This window comes from Macadamia integrifolia, chromosome 7 (assembly GCF_013358625.1).
Source record: "Macadamia integrifolia cultivar HAES 741 chromosome 7, SCU_Mint_v3, whole genome shotgun sequence".
In the NCBI taxonomy this organism is placed as follows: Eukaryota; Viridiplantae; Streptophyta; class Magnoliopsida; order Proteales; family Proteaceae; genus Macadamia; species Macadamia integrifolia.
In genome coordinates, this window is record NC_056563.1 from 33,413,354 (window position 1) to 33,436,464 (window position 23,111).

Sequence of the window (23,111 nt, forward strand, 5' to 3'; positions counted from 1 at the left end):
CCTGACTTAAAAATACAATTGGAATCATTGGGATCGTCGGATTTGACTCAGTTCAATAATCCCAATTGATCTTTTATTTTTTATTTTATTTTTTGTAGCAAGAAATTTATTGATTTGCCCGTGTAGGGCACGTGGAAGATGAATTACAAAATTCACTCAACCACATTGTGGAAGTTGGCCAAATTATCATACACGGCTTAGACAATGCCTTCCTAGCTAGGGAATTGATCAAATTGCAATTGGAATTAATCAATTCTTCTTTATTTCATACAAAACAAAAATTTTAATAAATTATTTACCAAAAATAAATAAATAACCAAATTGCAATGAGAGAGGATATTTCAATTTTTCTGAACAAGCAATGTAATGAAACACACCTACGAAAAATGATACAATTTCATACATAGGAGGGCAAAGAGATGTGATTTCATGCTAGAGGGAGAGAGGTTACTAGCATACATCTATGCGGTCAACTTATATAACCTTTCACCAATTAATCATAATTCTTAATAATCGTTATATCGTGTCTAAAAACGTTATTGAGTTTGACTAATTAGAATAAAATGAAAAACATAAAGTCTATAGTTTTGGGGAGTCATTCTCATTGACATCAAATAGATATAGATAATATTTTTCATGGAAGTCTCTAAATGAAACTTTTATAGGTGTATTTATAAGAACTTAACTTTTGATTATCCTTTGTCTTATTCTCAAAATTTATTGAAGAACATTAGTAAATAAAGAAAAAAAAACATTTAAAGATAAAAATAGGTTTTCAAAATAATTTAAAATTGACTTATCATTATATCATTATCAAAAGTTGTCAGTCTTATAAATTTTTTGAGCATATATATAAAATGACAATATTTATTTTTGTTAGCAAAATTTATATATATATATATATATATATATAAAGATAGATGACAAAAATAAAGGTACAATTTATTTGACACACCCAATGGTGTGATAGCAAATGGAACTAATTATGCGTAGGAAGTTGAAATTTGAGTCTGAAGATGGCAAAGCGTTGAACAATATGACAATAATGCAATCCAAATAATAGATAAGTTACTTATATTCGTGCTCTTCACTGCTTTCAGTAAAAGTTGAATGGTTATCATTCAATCCTGATATGACCTGGTCCATGTGTTTGTGGGATCAGTATGAGTCCGTGGGACTAGTCAAACCAAAGACTTAGATACCCGTCGTTAGTAAAAAAAAAAAAAAAAATGTATTATCTATTAAGTTGCTTTTTAACTTTCAGCCAAATCATTCATCCACCTAAAATAAATAGCTCAACTATGAAAGTATAGGGATAAGGATTAGTCAGTCAAGACATTGATAGCAACTGAGTCGGATCGGATTAGGCCAAGTGTGAACAATTCTAATCGATTTTAGCCAATTTTAAGACGATTTGAATCAAAATCAGAATCAGAATCAGTTGAGTGTCTGAGACCGATCTGTACCCCGATTTTGAGTTTTTAAACAACCTTAGCTGACCTCACCAATATTTTGTTGTCGAATATTGGTTGTCTATACTCTATACAGTGGATCGGTCAGATGAAGGTTTGACATGGATCTATCCACAACTACACTTTAGCCCATTCTGATTTTTAAAACCTTGGCTAGTGGGCCTCGTGCACGATCAGCACGATTAAAGATTCAAGAAGATAATATTGATTGCCTCTTTGTATCTCTTCTTATCAACTCATGGGGTACTTTCGGTTCCTTTTTAACTTATTTCTTTTTAAAGTCTTTGTATAGCGGTTTAAGTATTTGAACATTTAAAGGGAAAAAGGCAACAGTTTTTCCTTAAGGCTGAGTGAAAAGAATTTAGCCATTGAGGTGTGATTATTATTATTATAGTTCGCCATCTTAGTTTTCTAATCAAGATCGTTATCGAATATCATGAAAAAAATAAAAACTTGATACTATTTTAAGAGTTTTTCATTTATTCATCGAATTCCATGGTTAAGAGATTCTCTTCTTCGTCATGGATGAAGAAAAACTTGACCTAAAAATTAATGTTATTTATCTATAAAATAAATGGGAGAGAGAATGTTGATCGAAACTATCCTGAACTTACATGTGATCTTTATTATCAAAAACTTGTAATGGATCTGCTTATTTAACTTGAAAAATCATCAATAAAGCCCCCCAATGGCACACACACAAACATGAGAGAGAGAGAGAGTTCTCCCTCTAGACTGCATCCTCCTCTATTGGAATGATTCTTTTGATTTTTTTTCTTAGATACTTAGAAGCAAATGTTGCTCATTAATCATCATTTGATAAAAGATGCAACTTATTGTGACTAAAGTAGTGAACTAAATAAATGACCTTCTATTAATTGATCCTTAATTAATGCCTAAAAATGATTTAAAGTAATATTTACTGTATAGGTAAAAAAAATAAGATTTTCAAAATGTTGAAAGTTATTTGATAATATTGTGAATTGATATGATATACCCTCATTGAATGAAAAAAAAAATTATTATTTTTTTACAACTTCTTTATTCTTACTTCACTACTTTATTACAATAATATTTTCCTTTCATAAATAAATAAGATTTTTTTTTTTGTGAAAAATAATAAATATCACTAATGAACGAAATGATTAGGTTTGGACCATTAAACATTAAATATCATAATTATGTTAAGCGGTGCAATATATGGCTGCCTTTGACCACCTTGATTGGTTGTTCCCTTTGGTCCCACTAATCAAATTTGAAAAAAATTATATACCTCAAACTTTCAAATTTTAAAAAAGAAAATATATATATATATATATATTTCTATTTATGAACGTGGCCTACGTTAGTGCTTCCCTATGTGTCTACCTCTCATCCCCTAAGAAATGAGATATCTATCTCCTATTGGGGTAGGACTCATGAGTTATGACTAGGGAATAACAAATTTATCAAAAAAAGAAAAAAACTAGAGACGTGGAAAAGATTATTAGTATGTTGTAGAATTATTATGGAAGGATTGGATTTTTCATTTTCGCTAGGTAATAAGAATGACACAAGAATGACAGATGAATTGTGCATTGGTAGCTTCATTCACAATTTCAGCAAAAGTTATCCTTCATATTTACAAAATGAAGATTTTTTTTCTCCGATCGCGATGTTACCCTATGACTAAACCCTATCATTCATGATCGCAAATGCCATTGTTGGGTTAAGTAGAAATGGATCATATGTCTATGGTGAGGGGATTCTTCGTGAATGAGAACTCAGTCTACAATCTCCTCCTCTTCAAATTTTTTTACCTAGTTCAATTAAGCATAACAAATTACTAGGTTTTCCATTTTGCAAAATGCGTTAGATCTCCCATTGATTGCTCCTCTCGTAGGATAAACATGAACACACATATACGAAGTAATTCAAAGAGAAAATGTTTGTGTAGTTGTCTCTAATATAGAGCCCAATCACCAACCTGTCATGAACTTGATTGAACCACCTAATTTGTAAGTGAATCATCTATTTATTGTTCCCTTGTTCTATCCAAGTGCAATGATGACCATTGATGAATGAACTCTTATTTCATCGTGGCTTAGAAAAACTCGATCTAAGCAAATCAGTTCATCTTTTAGGATTTCTTTATGTTACTTACCTTACAATATAGTGAGAACATGGAAAGGAATACAACATAGAGAAGTTTTTAATGCTACTGCTTTCTCTTTTGAAGGTGAAGACAAGATATAGATTCCATCTCTTTAAAACAGATTACCAAAAACTTTACTGTCCATTCTAGAGTCTAGACCCAATTTGCACCTATGTAACATAAAACGATTCATGGGTCCCTTTAAAAAATCAATTGCCTAGAGATATCAAGATATCAAGAGGATTGAACTCCCGAAACACATTATTAGGGGAACATTGTAAGCCAACAGTCCACGTTACCCAAAAGAAAAAACAAAAAGCCAAGAGTCCTACACTACCTATCATCAGGAACCAACCAACTGCACAAATAGTTGCTTCATGGGTGGGGATTGAATAAATAGAATCAGCCATGGATGGCAAGGAGATTAGGGTTTGGGCCCATGTTGTGGATTTTCAAGTTAAGAATAGTTAAATGAAGAAAGAAGTGTTGCATTTTTTCTTAAGCAAGTTTGATTGGCTTTTGTAGAAGGTGGGTGATAAAGTATCTATTTTCTCCCACTTTTCCCTCAAAATCCTATCAAATTTGATGGGATTTTGAAGAGGGCACGGTGAAGGGTATAAAAGTAAATGAAACAAAAGATTTTGTTGTCTAAAAGTCTTCCTCCACATTTACACAGTCGAATTTGGATCCGCTCCACATATTATCATCTGATCATATATGTGAGGATTCAACACCTATCACTTTCAAGGTAAGAATAGTCAAATGAAGAAAGAAGTGTTGTATTTTTTCTTAAGCAAGTTTGATTGGCTTTTGAAGAAGGTGGGTGATAAAGTATCAACTTTCTCCCACTTTTCCCTCAAAATCCTATCAAATTTGATGGGATTTTGAAGAAGGCACGGTGAAGGGTATAAAAGTAAATGAAACAAAGGATTTTGTTGTCTAAAAGTCTTCCTATACATTTACATAGTCGAATTTGGATCCGCTCCACATTATCATCTGATCATGCATGTGAGGATTCAACACCTATCACTTTCTATATCCATATATATACTCTTCATCACCTTTATAATGACAGAAAATAGGATAAGTGTTAAATCTTTATTGTATAACCATAAATCTTTCACATATGCAATCAGATGATCGTACGCACAGCAGATCCAAGCTCTAAAGATCCAAACAACCCAACTTTCGAAAACCCTAAAAAAATTATCAGATTTTTCCTTCATTATTTGTCCTCCCCACTGTCGTTACCCAAACAGGCCATCCGTTCGGAGACCTTTCTCAATATTTTTTTTTTTCACTCTAAAAGCAATTAGTGAAGCTGAAATCTGGCAATGGCTGCTGCTCCGCTTCTGCTGAAAGGGATTCCACGGCTGAGGAGTCTGAGACTCCAACAGCAAAGCGGCTCCTCCGTCTCTGGCTTCCTCATTTCAGCGGGCAGACCGTCCGTTTGCACGGCCGCCGAGCTTTCTCAGTCTCTGTTGCAGTCTCAGTCTCAGTCTCTGTCTCACGACGATGCATTCCCCCGGAGTGCAAAAGATGCTCTGCAGCGCTCTCGGATGGACAGCCCCGACTACAGGAAGTGGAAAAATAGAGAAGCCGAGATACTCTGTGACATCGAACCCATTATTTCGCTCACCAAAGAAATTCTTCACTCCGACAGGTACCACTGCAACTGCTTCCAACAAGATACGTTGTCTCTTTTTCTTCCTGATATTATTAGTAATTCTCAATTAGAATCTAGGAGTAGTAAGAAGTAAGAACTGATGATTCAATGAAAAACTAGAGGCTCCACAAACGCGTGAATTGGACTTTGGGTTGAATACCTACCTTCGTAAACCTTGTCCGCGTCAGTTGGTATTATTCAACTGAAGCATATGTGGAATCAATTGGGTCATATACGACCTAACTCTTCCCCGTTGGTTGGGCTTTGACCGAAAGAATATTTTAGAGGAACCCAGCTACTGGATATTTATTCAGTAACGCATTCTTCACCCCTGGTTTTGAAATTTGATTAAATTAATGATGCAAAGAACGGAACTAGAATTTATTTGGATTGCTTCCTTTCCTCAGTAAACTTAAAGATGGCGCCCTCATTCTATTTATATCATGTATAATACTTAACAAACAATTCCTCTGAATCTCCTTTTCCCTTTATAGGTTTAGAAGATAATGTCAATACTGAAACTACCCGTCTTATGTTGGGTTAGGCATGAACCTTCCCGATCTCAAATAAAAAAGAGGGTGGTGGGGGGGGGGGGGGTGCTGTTGGAGCTTGACTTCATTATAAAATGCTAGACTAGGAAGAATTTTGTTTATGGTTCAACAAAATGAAGTCTCGATGATACTTTTGCTTCCAGGTCTTTGAAAAAGTCTTTGTGTATGAATTAGTATATAAGATAGCTTCAGCTGGCTCTTCTTCTCATGAAACATTTGCAACCAAAGGTATCACATGACTGATTCTGAAACATTTGCATCCAGAAATATTTCGTCACCTTAAAACTGGATGCAGATGACTAGAATCTTTATGAGCCCTTTTTTTAACATCAAAATAATACTGTTCACTTTGTTGAGATTTTGAATTTTTGTTTAATATCTACAAGAGGCCAGTTCCCAATGAACACCCATTAATTGTTTGACATATTTTCAAATAATTATATCCTTAGTAATGTATCATTGGTAAGTTCTGGACTCACTCTAATTTTCCTATAACTTTTCTCATAAACATCAAAATACACTGACGAACACTAACTCATTCATTAGCAGTCCTCATGACTTTTAGGCTACATGTCCTTCATGATGCAGATTAATTACCAAACTAGGCTTGTTTTATTAGGAATAAGTTTAGGGTTGGGTTGTATACGTGTTGGGCCTTCAGTCCATGTGGTTTGGAGTGTATTGGGCTACTTTTATGGGTCTAAACTAGGGGTTCTAAGGTTGCATATGGGATTCAGTGATTTGTTTCCTTTTTCTTTAGTTTCCTTTTTAAATGGGGTTATTTAGTTTATAATTTCAGTACCTAAATTAGTTTATAATTTCAAGTCATTGTTAGTTTCTAATTTCTGTCTAGACTAGTTTCTATTTTCATTAGATTCTAATTTCCAGTTTTTAGTAACTTCTTGTAATCAATTTTTAGTAACTCATATTTAGTAACTCTGAGTTACTATTACTTGTAAACCCTCCCCATCATTATAAATAAAGGATATGGCTCTTTTATGAGCCACGATTTGAATTTAAAAGAAAACTCTCTTGTTGCTGCCGCTGGGTATCAATGGTGATTCCTTGTGTTTGATCAAGGCCTAGGGATTGGTGTTTGATCCAATCGACACTCTGCGGTGAGAAGTCCGAGTGGGTTGTTATTATTTCTGGTCTTATTTATTGGTTCTTTTCTTCATGGTACAGGTAAGTAATCTGAATTTTTCTACAGAAATTTCTGGGTTAAGCTCTTTGTTTCCTATTCCGTCGACCTAGTCTATTTTGGAGTTCTGGCCACCCGATTGCTTTGAGATTTTGGTCGATTGTTAGGACCATTAAGAAGGGGACTCGATCCAGTTTTGAGACAGATCAGACCTCTGGTTCAGTTGCTGTGTAGTGATCTGCAGTCCTGGCCGATAATGGATTCTGCCCAGAAATTCTTGTCTGATTTCTGATTCCTGTCAAGGTTGGTTGTTGCTTATATTTTCGCAAGGGATTAGACCTTCTAATTAGTATTTAGACTTGCTACTTGTTCCTTAAACATCTACTGCTGAAGTTTCTGAAGTATTAGAATCGATGGTCTGGTTTCAGAGCCTGCTGTCCAGAATTGAGTCTTGACTTGATTTGTCTATTCTAGTGATGTTTTGGCTTTGATCATATTTTATTCATACTCTATTTCTGTTACTGGATATCCTATTTGTTAGTGCAAACTTTACTCTCAAAATTCCAGATTCTGAGTTTGATAATTCTGGGTTCGAAGGACTGTTGGCTGACTAGTACTGGACTGTTGTGTTGACTACTGTTGGGTGAATTTTGGTTGTTCTTTGGTTTACAAGATCCTGTTGTTTGGGTCTAGTTTGGCTTGTCCAAATCTATCCCTACATTACTTCACTTGATTTCCACAACCTTTGTTGTGAAGTTGTTGTTGGGAGACACTTGATCATTGAGTATGAGGATTGACATTCTGGTAGTCTTTTAAGGTAAGAATTTAAGAGGAGAAAGTTATTGTCTTTATATTGTCACTTGAGACATTTTTCATTACAATGACACATAATGAGGAAAAGCAAAGGAGCACCATAAATTTTCCAACTTAAAATGCTATACTCTGAACTAACTATTTTTTTGTGAAAACTAAATGGAGGTGGTGTATCACTCACCTGAGGAGATGGGATGAGGATTTTGTTCCACAAAAGTTACTCTACAGAATTCTGAGTATGCTCTTCTATATGATTGCTGACAAAGATATCTACTATTTGATCCTCCGACAAAACAGGGCCAGTTTTTGACACTGGCAGTGCAGGAACTGCTTCAAGCATGGTGACCAATAACTGCTAGATGGCACTGTTGGAAATTCATTTTTCTCTAAAGAACAGGCTTAATTGGAAAAACAAGTGGAAAATTCCTATACATGGTGGGCCTTACAACTTAGATAGGCCACTAAATTTTGAAATATGGCTTATATAGAAAATTTCGCATTTATTCAATGATCAAGGTTATATGTAAAGTCTTATTGTATTGTGATAAAGAGTAAAAAAATTGGTGATATGGTATGCATCTGGAAAAGTAAAGCTCTTCTCAAAGTTCTGTGTTTGTGCATGGGTACTTTCCCTAAAGAAGGTTTTAACTTTGGAGCAATTCAAGAATAAGGATCAGTTCGGCAAGCGGGTGATATTTATATTTTAAAGATGAATAAACCTACCATCATACGTTCCTCAAATTTGAATAGGCTATTTGCTTATGAAAAGTTATTAAGCTTGTTTGGGTATGGTGTGCCCTTTCCTAAATTATATCTTTGTTCAGTGGTTCACTGGTTGAATTCTCTCCAAGAGCTTTGGTATGGAAACTAATATGTTTTGCTATCTGCTGGGTGGTTTGGATTGGGAGAACTAGAAGAGTTTTGAAGAGAGCCGTCAAAAGAATGTAAGGCATTATAGATGTGCTGTTTTTTTGGCAGACTGGCCAAGCACTTCAAAAGATTTTGAAGGAGTTGGCAGCCACAATCGTAGGTGGAATTGGTGGCGTATTCTGGATTGAGTTCCGCAGATCAGATGTGCTTTCTGTATACGTATGTTTCTGTTGAGCATATCCTATATATATATATATATATAAATAAATAAATAAATAAGGCGGCTCAGAATGACCAAATCATTCCATGTGGCAGAAATATATGACATGACCAGAAACCTTTTCCCCTTAATGTTATTTCTTTTGCACGAGTACAAGTGCAGTAGAATGATACTAGAGTTTAATACTGTTTCCTTATTCTTTGAAATACAGGAATGAACTTCCTTATGTGACATTTTCACAGAAAAGGGCATTTGAGATCCAAATCCGCCCTTTATCTTTAGTAAAAATGTTATCTGCAAACCTGACCATGTGCATGCGAACTCTAAAATTGTCAATTGGACTGCCAGGGAACATATGCTTTTTGAACTCCCAAGAAACTTAAAGAAGAAATATTGAACTTTAATTCATGATTAGAGTTTTCAAAAAGGGATTCATAAGAGAAATTAAAGAAACTATGGTTAGAGGTTTGTCTGTTTGATGAAACATAAAATTACAGTTTAAGAGGGCATTCCCTAGGGGGTCACTCAGTGAAAATTGATTTCTCTTAGCTGTGCAATGGGGTGTGGCAGTGGTGGTTCTTGTAGTGAAAACAAGGCATTGAATAGAAGGTGGCTGTTTGCTAGTTATGGTAAGAGTTAGTGATTGATGCGATTAATGATAAGTATTGGGATGGATTGATGAATATGAAAATTGGAATGGAGTTAAAAAGGAAGAAGAGTGTGTGAGTGGTTTTGTAATCGCTGGACAGGAAAAAGAAAAAAAAGAAGGCTGCATTAGATTGCTTTTGCAGATGTTGTTTGGAAGGACAAGTGGGAAATTTGGACTATTGGTTCATTTGGTTACCTTTCCTGAGAAAACATTTAGGGGAGGGGGGGTGGGGCACAAGACATTTTAGTGGAATCTAATTCCTGCAAGAAGTGTCTCACCCTTTCTGCATTAAAATAGGGGAAAAGAAAATCAAGGGACGTGCATGTGAATGGGAATGCTCTCTGAAGGTCTCTCTTGTTCACAGGTGCTGTATTTCACCATGACTGCTGTAAAGCCAATTCCATTCTTCCCTCTCTCTCTCTCTTTCTGATGAGTTTATGTGCAAATCTCTGAATTTCACTAGCTTTTCAATCACTGGACAAATTTGTAGGAAGTGATGCTTTTCCCCCACATCTTTTGCCCCTTCTTTCGTGCATGAATAGGAATTGAGAGCACATGCTGGAAACTCAATTGTTTCTGGTAAATCTCAGTTGGAACATCAAGTTTATTTCATCTCCTTCATTTTTCTTTTTTCTTCCCCTTTCCTCCCGTTCCTGTCATCGCTTTTCATTGTAGTAGATGATTTCTGTCCTATTTTGCAATTGTATTGTGGCTTCCTGGAAAAAGTAGTTGTTATGAATGAAACCAAAAACATGGGGTATGATTCAATTGAAGGTCCAGAAGTTGGCAGGAAATCTCAATGTGGAGCATTGTTCTTATTCTAGTCGAAACGGCCAAGATTTCATGAAATATTTCAGTTTCGACAGAGGTCAGAACAAAATGCAGGTCAACTCACTAGGTTGTAAGAATTTCAATCAAAGTTCGCAGTTTTGGATGAAATTTGGTACAAACAGTGTATATAAAAGCGTTGTTTCAATTGAAATGGGTCGAAGTTTCGACTTATTTTGTGAATTTTGAGTGGTTTCACCTATTAGAGGGGGAAAACTCTAAAAAACCCCAAATTTTGTGATTTTTTGGACAAATCACCTACATTTCTTGGTGGAACAAAGTGTTGGGGAGTATTACACTTTGAATTGTGGAATATTAAATGATTTTTTTATTATTCCTAATGCATATTTTAGTTGTTTTCATTGAATTTTGTGTGTTCTAGTACTAAATCATGTGTAGAATTGTTAAGATATGTACAGTGTTTACTACGGTATGGGGTCTCCCTATCGTGTTGTGACTTAAGTCCTAGAGTTAAGAAATGTCTTTGGTTTTTATTTCTTTCCTTATTTGATTGTAATTAGTCTAGTAATGTTAGTGGAAGTCCTACTAAGAGCCTAATGGATTTACTATTGTAAGTTATCTATTGGCAGACCGCGATAGTCACATTGAACCTATTGTGTGTTTAGGTCTCTCTGCTACTGTGCGGATATAGAGCATCCATAGAGCTCTAGGAATCCACAAGGCTGAGTGCTATTCTCTGTGGATATGTTTTTATTCAACTGAGAACTAATGGCATGGCATTCACAGCCCTTTACATATTTATTTTTTAAAAACAAGGAAAAGTATTAATTCCCTCCCCCCCCCCTACCTTAACCGCTTTTCCTTGTTGCTCTATGAGAATAGTTTATATTCAGGAACCTCTCGAATGAACTACTCCTTGTTTGACAAATTTACATACTGCCAGGTATATGGATGGGGAGCGCTTGACAGCTGAGCATGAGAAAGCTGTGGTGGAGAAGCTCCTTGCATATCACCCCCATTCTGAAGATAAAATTGGCTGCGGCCTTGATTCTATCATGGTAAATTACATTCTACTTAGATCTTTATAGGATTGTTTAGTATTTTTGGTTGAATTGCTTCATTCATTTAACCATTATGATAATGAGAAATTATATTTGTGACTTTCCATGGAAGCTTGCTCAAGAAATTTTATACTGCTTTGAGGTCAAGTATAAATTGCGAAAAAATGTACTCCATCTATGCTATATATTTTCGAGACTAAGTGCATCAACAAGAGCTCTTGGGTTTTGAAAATATTGCAACGGTGATTGACCCTATAACATTTGGTTTCTTTGGTGTAATACCATCTGAATATAGTGCTTCAAGGTGAAGTTTGGGGTCCCAAATGTAGCACACTTATAATATGCAGATACAACAATCAATTTCTTGGTCTCTCATAAACTAACCTCTTCATCTTGGAGGAATCCTTTGGGTTTCTAATGCAACATCCAGATGATGGGTAAACATGATGACCATCACTTTGAAGGGATTGAAGGTGTTTATGGGCTGTTCCGAAGATGTGCTTCTCTGCTTGGATGCTTGCTTGGGAAGCGACCACTTGTGTATTGGTACTCTCTATGATGGGCACTAGGTGATCAACATTGTTCTGATTGGAGAATTCCTGACAAGGGCATGCGAGCTTGTTAGTTAAACCCATTTCAGATCTGATTTTTTCATGATCAAATTTGTCTTTTGTAAACACAGACATATCTGTGAAACGATGCGTACTCTGTTACTAGACATGAGTGTCCTAAACACTACTGGGCTGATGCAGTTCTTACTGCCAAATGTAAATTCAGCAGAATGGTGTAATCTTTGTTAACAAAGGTGCAATCTTGCCTTTGAGATCCTTGCTCAATGTTTGCTGGGTACATGGTTAATTAATGATGATAGAATCTATGGTATAGTATGAGCAAAATATGTTTCAGTTGTTTTCATGTTAGCTATCAAAGAAGTTGATGTCTCATCATTTTCTTTTCTTTTGGAAGGTTGATAGGCATCCACAGTTTAGATGCTCAAGGTGCTTGTTCGTTGTGCGAACAGATGGTGGATGGATAGACTTCTCATACCAGAAGTGTCTTCGAGCGTACATTCATAATAAGTACCCATCTCATGCTGAAAGTTTCATTCATAAACATTACAAACGTGGCCGTGGAAAGTGGTTTTAACTAACCAAAGGTGGTTATATCGGACTTGGGTTACTAGTTCCCTTGTAAAAATCCTCTAGCTTAGTTCACATTTGGATGTAGGATTATCTTGGAGCTATATCTGATTGTGCTTTAGGGACAGAAATAGTTCTTTAGAAACAGTGACCTCACATACAAATGCACATCTACCAATTTCTGTTGTAATAGATATAGTGTGGATTTATCCTTGTTTTTATTTGGTTGGTGATGGATTCTAATGATTTATGTTTATTGGGCATGAAAATGGTTTATTTTTGAATTTTCTCTGTCTACTTGAAAACAAATAAAAATCATTTACACTCGCAATGAAATGATAGATGGTTGAAGACTTCTAGTATATCAGTTTTCAATAATCTCAGGTGTCTACAATGTGAAACAAAATTTTCCAGATATGGCAGGGATAAATTGTAATGAACAAGAATCAGCCTGCATGGCAGGGATATCAAGCATACCATTGAAGCATAAATTATTACTACAGGGGTAGGAATTTGCTGAAGCCTATTTTCCCCTTCTGGAGGGAGGGGAGATGGAAGGGGGGTTTGATGCTGAATGAGGAGCACAGCAGGGGTAAGCTTATACGAAACCACATCCATAGGATCCCACTTAAGAAACCTTCCGTGCCCCCAATTGGCATGATCTGACATCCTATAAAATGGTTTCAATTCATTGGAACTTGGAAGGTTTACAGAAGAACATTGGCAGATTATACTTGGAAGTAGTGTTCAGAATTTTCTTTTTCTTTCCTTCATATGAATTCATCTCCCTCCTCTTGGTCCTTAGCTATAAAAATGTGTTTTATCTAATGCATTTCCATTAGCCAGAAAAGCTTAAGCTAATTGCTGCATAAAATATGATTATGAATGGAGATAGACATCCCACAAAGTACTAACAAAATTAGTTTCCTTGCAAAACCAGATTTCAGTGGCTATGGGCCATAAAATTAATGGGTTCTCCTTTGTTTGGTCCACAATCAGCGGTAATTGTAATTCAATGAGCCTGCTTAGTACATTTCGGAAGAATGCTAATTTGATATAAAACCAATGTCCTTAGCAGCAATACTCTCAGCAAAGATCCCGCTGTAATCACTTAATTGCTTTTTACTTTTTGGTACTTTTCTCTTCATTTAACCCTTCTACAACTTGGATTTGCGTGATTGGAACTTGAAGACAATGATTTTGTTCCCAAATTTTTGGAAGAGTTAGTGCATTTACATAGTGTTGGGCCCAAAATATATTGTGGGATACATATGTATTGCATTCGGAGGAGCGTCATCGATATCTTTAGTGGTTTGCAACTTGTGGATTAGACTCGAAACTTCATGTGGTAGTGAGTGGTGTGTGTTGTATACTTGTATTTTCCTAATCTAATGTAGGTTTTGATTGTTTTAATTGCATATTTACATTTCGACCGGCTAAATTATATGCAGTAGGTGTTTATAATAGGGTTAGTATACAACAACATTCAACGTAACTAGCAAACTTGGATCGGGCTCCTATGTCGCATGATAGAGTGTGTAGCACACATCCAACAACCAGGAATGCTCTGGCACGCAGTCAAGGCATTTCTGGTCGTTGAATGCATGCTATAGGACGTGTCGCTTGACAAAGGGTTCAATCCAGGAAACTTGGGTCTAAACCACAAGTACCAATCTAGGCCTCGAAACCTTGACTTTGTATTTTACCCAGAAAAAAATGCCAAGTTTCGACCAGATTTTAGTTGGATTATGACCAAAACCTCGATCCTTGATCTCCACCTTGTTTTGGCAGGACTTGCAACTGCATTCAATGTGTGTCACACAAGGGTTCATAATAAAACTTTGTATAACAAATTTGGTTTTAGAAACCAAATCAGAGTCCATCTTTTTTTTTTTTTTTTTGCTAACGACAGGTATCTAGGCCTTCGGCCTGACTAGTCTCGCCGGCCTATACTAATCCCACAACCGTATGGACTGGGTCATACCGGGGTAGAATGTAGGGGTGCAAGTTTGGCCCTGACGGCCTAGACCCGCCCTAATCCCGAACAAGTATCAACCCAAAAATTTGGGCCCTAAGGGCAGGCCCGACCCTGAAATTTTTGATCCTGTGGTAGGGTCAGGGTGGATAAGGGTTGATGTCTTTGGCCCGCCCATCCCGCCCTGAACCCGACCCTGATTTTGGCCCCTAATGTTGACCCTGGTTATGACCCTAGTTGTGACTCTAATTTTAACCTAATTTTATATATTATTTCATAATGAGTCATTGACACCTCAAAACTCTTAATATATCTTCTCACAATCTCACCGATCTCTCTTATATTTTTTACCAATAAAAATATCTCTTTGTTTAACATGATAATGGTTTTAAGATCTTTGGATTGTTGGCATTATTAGGATGATCTCTTTGTGTATTATGACAAATAATTGAATTTTTTTGGATTATTTACTTTCTTAGGATGATCTCCTCTTTGTTTATCATAGTAGTTAGAGTTATTTGTAATATTTGAATGTTTGCTTTAGGATGTTTTCTTCATAACAAGTAATTTGTAACTTTGTTTTTTTATCTCCTCTTTATTATGAATATTTTTTTATTTTTAAATTATTTCATATTTTGTAGGGTCATCAGGATTATGTCAGGGTATACCCGGCCCTTGATGGCAAACTAGGATCAGGGTCAATCAGGGTCATCCCGGCCCGACCTTGAAAAATCAAGACCAATTAGGGCTGGTAAGGGTTGGGCTGAACCCTAAAGGGTAGGGCCTGCGTTGAAGCTTTGTGGCCCTGAGTCAGGGTCAGGGCGGATTTGGGTCCAATTAAGAGGACTAAGGGTTGGGCTAGGGTTTTAAGAAGCCCAGCCCACCCCAGCCCTGTTGCACCCCTAGTAGAATGAGAACCATTCAACTTTCACTGAAAACAGTGAAGACCACTAAACACCCCCATGTGAGTGACCCAACATGTGCCTAGTGAGAGTCAAATTTAAGATGATTTTAGGATATTCGAATTTATGGCTCGTACCAAGTTCATTGCTCATCAACTGCGCTACCCCCTTGGGTTTTGTGTTTTAAGACTACCATGTTGATGGAATTGTCTGTCGCATCAAACAGTTGATCTGCCTTGATTGTGGGCATGTGCGTCCATTATTCAGAGAGGTGGTTCAACAAACTTCCAGGTTTTTTATGTGACTTGAAAGAGAATGACCATTTCTAGTTTTAATTTGAATTGAACGAGAGAAAACAGCAACAATGGGCAACAATTACCACCAAGCATGGTTTTGTGCTTTGGAGATTTCTATGAATCCCCCAGTTGCAGATTTGGGTTGCTTTAGTTTAGTATGATTGTATTCACTCCATGATCTAATTAATTAGTGATTAAACTAGAGCTTATGTAGATCAAACATGGATGTGGGTTGGATCAGACTTAAGGAGTTAGTGTATAAAAATGGATCTTATTATGTTATTCAATTTCAGATCCGCCCCATTTGGAGCAGCAGTGATGAGCAAGCAGGAAAGTTTGTGGTTTGTGATGTGAGAATCCTTTTATTAGTCAAAGCAAAGTGGAGAGAGTAAGACTATGAATATGATTGGAGAAGGCCAGAGAGGTCACATAGATGTTGGTGAAGTGGATGACAAAATTAATAAATCGTCAAAGGTTTTTGAGTCCCTCAGAGCACGCACTATAGAAGAAAAAAAAAAAAAAAGATTACAGCAAAACCCAGAAATTGTATATACAATTGAGTTCACACTCACTCACCCCAAGCCCGAGGAGGGAAGATAATGGCCCAGAAATGATCAGAAAAACATCGATTTCCTTCCACCACATGTATGATTGATTGTATCATCAAAATATCAACAGAGACATGAAGGAGAAAGGGTTTGCCCCACCATGATCTACAGTCAAAAATCAAAACTCTCTCTCTCTGGACTTTATCCTGTTCTTAAGTGCTGGTTGAAAGTTGAAGCCAGAACACCTGTCACTTTTGACTTCCTATTCTTCTTTTTGGGAAGACAGATCTCTCAACAGACCAATACAAGAGGGAGGGATCATGGGTTGGGCTCAGATTAAATTGTCTACTCACATGGGTCAGGAGACTCCGGACTTGAGAGAGTTTTTGGACAAGCAAGTCTTTGTCCTTTGCCACCCAATAAAGACTCTTTTTAAGTCTTTAAGATTCATTCCATTTCTAGTTTTTAATGGTATTTGATTGCATAAGATATTTAGTCATCTCTGGAATGTAAAAACTAAGAAAGTGATCTTACTGTATTTTGTTTTACATTAACATATGATTCATCTTGACTGTTAAGTCATGAATGGCCCTATTCGTTCAAACAAATTTACTATTTGAATACTGCCATTGAACTGCTTTATTAAGTTACAGATCACAGTATCTTCAGTCATGGGCTCAGACAAGCACAATAGATTGTGGAAAGACTTTTCTTTAGTAGTATTTTTTTTTTAATAAAAATAGAGGCAATATTGTATTGAAGAACTCACCACCAAAGTCTACGCTTAGAGTTTAGTGCAGATAAAGTTTTAAAAAAATGGTGGGTTTGTATGGTGTAATCCAACAACTCTTTTAGACTTTTAGAAGTTGTTTCCAACATAGTCAATCTTGTTCATGTGGAAAATAGGAAAATGTGTTTGTCTCATTTTTCTTCTCTTATAGTTTGTTTCTTCCTCCTTGTTTTCTTATGGTGTTATTAAGGATGGAGATTTATGGATAGAACAGGGGAGGGGGGCTACTTCAAGATTGGCCTGATAGGGCTGCCTTGCCTGCCCAACTGGATATGCAAAACTTTTTCACTGTTCAGAATTTCACCCACTCCAAGACTGTTTTTTTATGTTTTCTAGGTTTATTTTCCTTGGCTTAGCAATCAGTCAATGATATATTCCTCTTGTTCCTAATATAGACCAGAAATAATATTTGATTGTATTAAATTAATAAAGAAGAGAGAGAAGAAGAGAGTGAAAGAATGATATTCCAAGTTAATCTAAATGCAGATCAGAATCTAGATTACTATGATAGTTACCATGTGTCTTCATTAAAAAGAAAAAGGGTAGTGGTACTAGATAGAGAGCTAAGGTATAGTTAGTTTGGAGACAGTAGTGGAGAAGAGGGGTTGTCCATCATCATAGGCAAGGAGGTCAATGGTTAGTTTTAGTTAGGTGAAGACTGGTTTTGAATTGAAACCATGTAAAAGCTTTCAGATTAATTGGTAGCCTTATCATGAGATATGCATGCAGCAAATAAAAGCAACAACCCTTCAACCTCACATGCCTAATTATTCTATAGGACAACATTGATTCAAATGGTGGTCTAAACAGTGGTCACTGTTTGCTTGGTGGGGCTTGAGGTTGGCTTTTTCATATTACTTTTAATTTAAATTTCAATTCACAGTTGGACATTAATGAGCTTTCGATGCAATATCAAAACCAAACAAAGGTTAAGTCTGAATAGATTGATTATACTCATAACAATTTGATATAAAGAGTATAATAAAACCCATGACATGCTCATAGCTGCAACCTATTATCTATCTAAACATTGATGACTTAATTGATGACTTGCATTATGGGCATTGGATCAGACCCAATACTTCTTCTTGAGTTATTTCACATGTATTATGTAGAAAGAATTGTTTTTTCTTATAGGTAATATCAAATTTTAATTTAGTCTAAGTAATATGTCCTCGCAAATATATCGTTTGGTAGTAATCAAATTAATTATGCATAGCCACCAACTAATTAAAATAGGCTCCCATTGGAGGGGCAAAATGATTTAATATCATAAGGGGTTATGGTCCCATGGAATTATTTTATCACCTATATTTATACACATAGTTATAAGCTAATGTCCCTACAATGTGAAAAGGAAAACGGAGCTTCTAGGCATGCCCTCTTATCAATATTGAAGATAGAAGAGCTTCATTATGGTATTTGTATGAGCTATAAAGGGCATTAAATGAATCTAATTAAACCCATCTTTCCATCTTGGTCTTCTAGAGTTATATGCTTATTTATACTTACTGATTTTATGATGAGTAGTGACTACAGTACCCTTCTAATGGTTCTAATTGAAAGCATTAGGTTATTAGGATCATTGAAGTAAACAACTTTTGCAAGCAAACTTAAAAATTGCAAGCAGTAGTGAAACAGATATTTGTGACTTCCTGAGATGGTCCCAGGTAATGGAAAATAAAAATGATGAAAGGAGAATCATGTGTTTTTGGGTTTTGATCCCTAGAATAGATTGCCCCCATTAAATCACTAAGGCCCACATTTTTTTTTTCGGTAAGAACTAAGGCCCACAGGAGTGAGGTAGAAGTGATGGATCATGGGTGTGTTTCCAACAACTGGAGGAAAAAATTAAAAGAGGAAGACGACGAAATAAAGAAATAGTAACAGAGAAAAGGAGATACTTACCAGATAAAAAAAAAAAAACAGAAAAAAGGAGATTTGTTTGGTGAATGATTGGGTTCTATGCATATTGAACAAGAGGGTGATGATGAAAGATATGGGAGAGGGTTCTCAAAACCAGTGGCATGGAGGAATGCCACAGTGAGGTGATGCAATATTTCTATCAGAAAAAAAGGTGATGCGATATATAAAAAGGTGGTAAGGTTGTCTTATACGAGGATGAGAGATATGGAGAGACTGAAGGTGGTAATCTTTCCTCCACCCCTCCTCATGGCTTAGAGAACATTTCTCCCAGAAAAGAAAAATGGGAAAATGGTTTATGTATGAGAGTGTAGATCTTGCTCCTTGTATGTCTCTCTCCTCTTTATAAAACGACTTCCCTGCCCCTCTTGGATTGAACTAAATGGGAAACATTAATTAGGTTTCACACAAGTGTGGGAGCTAGGCTTATGGTAGAAAACTTCTTCCCAAGGGAAATATATAAATTAGTATGGGAGAAAGAAAGTTATCCGCTTGTACTCCGCACGCCTAGACACATGTAGAAGTGGAGGGGGTTGTGAAAAGATGCCCTGCCCCCTCCACTTCTCTATGTGTCTAGGTGTAGGGAATGCAAGTGGGTAGCATTCTCTTTCCCAAGTAAGTATTTAACTAGTTACATTATCACATTAAGCAAGAGGGAAGTGTGTTGTGACTTTTAATGGAAATGAGTTATTTGTTTTTGTGTGTTTGATCAGTTTAGTGTTTGAGGCTTGAGAGATGAGATAAAAAAGATGTTGATTTTGTTTTAGGGAGAAGTTTTCCTTTATCCTTCTCAAAATACCCCTATGATACTTTCCATGTATATCTAAACGTGAAAAGTTATTTCTATTGTTTCTAAACACAGAAACAACAAAAACATTATCAAACAGTGCCTTAATCTTTTGTTTTATCTTAGAGGGTCAAATTCAAAACTGTAAGCCTTGGGTGAAGGGAACTACTTAAGTATACGAAGACACCAAAAACACCCCCTCATTTGTAGGTAGAATGAGAATTCACCATATAGGATTTTGTAAATGAAAGAACCAAGGAACCATGGGCATTGATATCATATTGAAGAGTCTAATCCAAAATCTTAAAAGACGTTACATGGAGAGAACTCCCCATTAAGTGTGCAAAGACCCCTATGACTTTAAAGAACTAATACAAAATTATAATTCTATGACTCCCAACATTTTACCAATGCAAAACACAACATAGTGGTAGTACTTGTAATCTTTATCAAGGAAAAGTATGTAACCTTTATCCTTTGATGCGATTAATTGCTCGATTTTCTTGTATTTATCTTTTGATATTCTGGAGTTGGTCATCCCACGACCACCACCTCTCTTCACTACACCTCCATTGCTACACTTGCATCACTCCTTTCCCAACTCTCTCTCTCTCTCTCTCTCTCAAAAGTTAAAAAGCAGTTGTTCTTATTCACCAGGAGATTATCTCCTAGAGTTAAGTAAGAACATAAGACTTAAACGCCTAGAAGATCGGGCCCTGAGAAGGAAAATAAAAAAGGGTCCCCAACAAATTGACACAAGAGTTTGATTTTCCATCCCATTTAATTACAACCAAAGGAAACAACAGAAAAATAAGTAAAAATATGTTCTCAGACTCTCCATCACAGTGACTTCTAAGGGAAGAAGACACATGAGGACTTGGGACTTTGGGTCCCTCTCTCTCTCTCTCTCTGGGGAAGTTCATTTACTATTCTTAATTAGCTTGCATGCACAATAGTACTACAGCATGGGAAGAAATAAAGGGTGGTGGTAAACTCAAAAAAGGGCAGAAGTAGTAGTACAGTAGCAGCAGCTACAAAAGAGGGCAGGGAAAAGTGAAACTGTCCAGTCCAGCCATTCCCTTCCCACCCAATTTCCTTGGAATTAATAAATAATAAAGAATAAAAAACAACAACAACAAAAAATACTTAATAGAAGGAGTGACCGAGTGAGTGAGTGAGAAACTGAAACAGAAGTCCTTATAAGATATATGATCTACTTTCAAAATCTTCTTTGGACTTCGGTATTTGGCTTCTGTGTCAGCTCAGATGGGAAGTAAGGAGAAAAGTGATTAACCAGATCAGAAAATTAAAGAAGAGATCGATATGGGTAGGAAGGCATCATCATCATAATGCATGCCTTGCAACTTTTGGCTGCTTTTTGTCACTCCCAACACTTATGAAGAGGAAGAGGAAGAGGAGTAGTAGTACTACACTACTACGTACCTGGCTTCTTCTAAAGCTTTATTTACTATTTTCATGAAGGAATCAATCTTTTTCCTTCTTGCCAAACAACTTTTAATTGAATCAGTCCAAATAAAAGAAAGGCAAGGTACCCTATATTTATAATATAACTTCTGTAGCTCTCTGTGAAAGGTATTTCTGGAAGAGGAACTACAAACAAACAAAGGACTGTCATGAACTATTTAAAGAAATGATAATGGGTTCCAGACTTCCAGTACAGCTTCTATGTTTAACGTATCAAATTAATGTCAAAATTATTAATTAATTGCTAATGATAATAGATTAATTGGTCATTTGGGTCCTCCTCCTCCTCCTCCTTCCGCTTCTTTTTCTGTCACTGATCTTGTGATAAATCTCATGGGTCATGGGTGTCTCCTCTGTATATTTTTTGTATCTGGGAAGAGGAAGACAAAAGGATTTGCTTTTTCTGGGACATTAGGACACTACGCAGGTTGGATTTCCTGTGGTGTGCCGTGTGGGTTAAGTTCTAAATTCTTGTTGTAACTTTTAGTAATCTCTAACCCATTTTGTTTCCTAAAAAAAAAAAAAAAATCTTACCTATGAGAGGAAAATTATTAGTATTTTAAGGGTATTATAGAAAAGTATTAAATATATTTGAAAATAGCATTCCCAAGAGGCCAAGCACTATTTTCCCCTCCCATGGGGCTTTTTAATATTTTTTTCTCTCTTACCTTAATCATGTGGGTCTCGTGTGGATGATATTGTATTATACATTATCATTGGTGTAACATGTAGATTCATCCTCATGCAGAACAGGAGAGCAAATCAGTTCTTGGTTCTCATATAAGACTGATTCACACAAATAGAATAAAACATTGTGGTAAATTCTATTTGTATAGATCAAACCGTTTGAGAACCAAATCCACACTCGAAGAAGAGTCGACCTTTCGGAAATTTAGGAGAGAAAGTGTAAGGGGCACAATAGTAATTGCATCGAATTATAGCATGGGCTAAGATGTAACTCCATCATGGGTCCACAAAAGCATGGACTTGAACATTGGCTTTGAAAATTTGGCCCAAAACGTTATGCAAAGTGGAGTGGATGAAGTTGGTCAAAGCATTTACAAATTTTTGACTAGAGATGATCAACGTCAATGATTGACTCAGGAGAGAGTAGAGATTAAAGATTCCAATCGAGTACAAGAAATGGATTTGAGGAGTGAATTCGAGATTCTGATGTCTCAGTCAATTTTGATCCAATTCCAGTCATTTTGGATCAGAATCGGTCAAGATTCAGAAATTGGTTAGATTCTGCCCTAACCCTATAAATACAGTACAGATTGGGCCAATAAAAAATGAATGGTTCAATTCAAACTGAACTGACCCACCCTTTATCATCTGGTTTCAGGTTGAGGTTTTATGGATCCGGTAAATATCGGACTGAACCCGATAACTATTGAGACCGAACTGATTTTAACCCGATAAAAAATTAAAAATCCAATTAAACAGGATAGTTTTCTCATTAATATCTTTTGCATACATGTAAACACAAAATCGGACTGGATCAAACTGAAAAAACCCGATAATAGCCCGATTACAAGCCAATGACAAAAAAACTAATAAGAAATGAAACCAAACCAAAGGTAATACCGAAAAACCGATGTGGCACCCTTCATTCATTCGGAGTATCCATGTACCCATGTAAGGAAAGGAAGTAGACTACTCTACCTGTCTACCTAAGGCTGTGTTTGGTAGCCATAAGTAGAGTGTCGTGGGAAAAGAAATGTACGGAAGTAGCTTTGGTTGAATCCCTCAGTCTGTAAGGAGTAGAACAGGCAGACGGACAAGAAGCCACCAATTATGAAGAGAGAGAAAGAAGGGTTGAGTGAGTTGTCTTCCAGAATCCAGATATGATATATATTGCCCCTTGCCTTGCCCTGCCTTTCAAGGCTTTTCGTTCCAA

At 36.2% G+C, this 23,111-nt stretch overlaps 1 protein-coding gene across 3 annotated transcripts; it reads left to right on the plus strand.

The window, feature by feature from the left end:
- The first annotated feature begins 4,735 nt into the window (after positions 1 to 4,735).
- LOC122084619 (protein DCL homolog, chloroplastic) lies at positions 4,736 to 12,789 on the plus strand. 3 transcript variants are annotated; one of them, XM_042653015.1, is made up of 3 exons: positions 4,736 to 5,269; positions 11,249 to 11,363; positions 11,797 to 12,271. In XM_042653015.1, exons 1-3 carry the CDS (start codon positions 4,941 to 4,943, stop codon positions 11,923 to 11,925), a joined length of 573 nt encoding a protein of 190 aa, XP_042508949.1. In that variant the 5' UTR covers positions 4,736 to 4,940; the 3' UTR covers positions 11,926 to 12,271. The 3 variants fall into 3 exon arrangements, with proteins under 3 accessions (XP_042508949.1, XP_042508950.1, XP_042508947.1); XM_042653016.1 differs by having other exon boundaries at positions 4,738 to 5,269; positions 11,766 to 12,271; XM_042653013.1 differs by lacking the exon at positions 11,797 to 12,271 and adding an exon at positions 12,333 to 12,789 and having other exon boundaries at positions 4,743 to 5,269.
- The last annotated feature ends 10,322 nt before the right edge of the window (positions 12,790 to 23,111 follow it).

What these genes read in the sequence shown, in the direction of transcription:
- LOC122084619 (XM_042653013.1), top strand. Translation starts at nt 4,941, where the DNA reads ATGGCTGCTGCTCCGCTTCTGCTGAAAGGGATTCCACGGCTGAGGAGT. An exon ending in GAAATTCTTCACTCCGACAG is followed by an intron (nt 5,270 to 11,248) that starts GTACCACTGCAA and finishes ACATACTGCCAG; the next exon opens with GTATATGGATGGGGAGCGCT. An exon ending in GCGGCCTTGATTCTATCATG is followed by an intron (nt 11,364 to 12,332) that starts GTAAATTACATT and finishes TTCTTTTGGAAG; the next exon opens with GTTGATAGGCATCCACAGTT.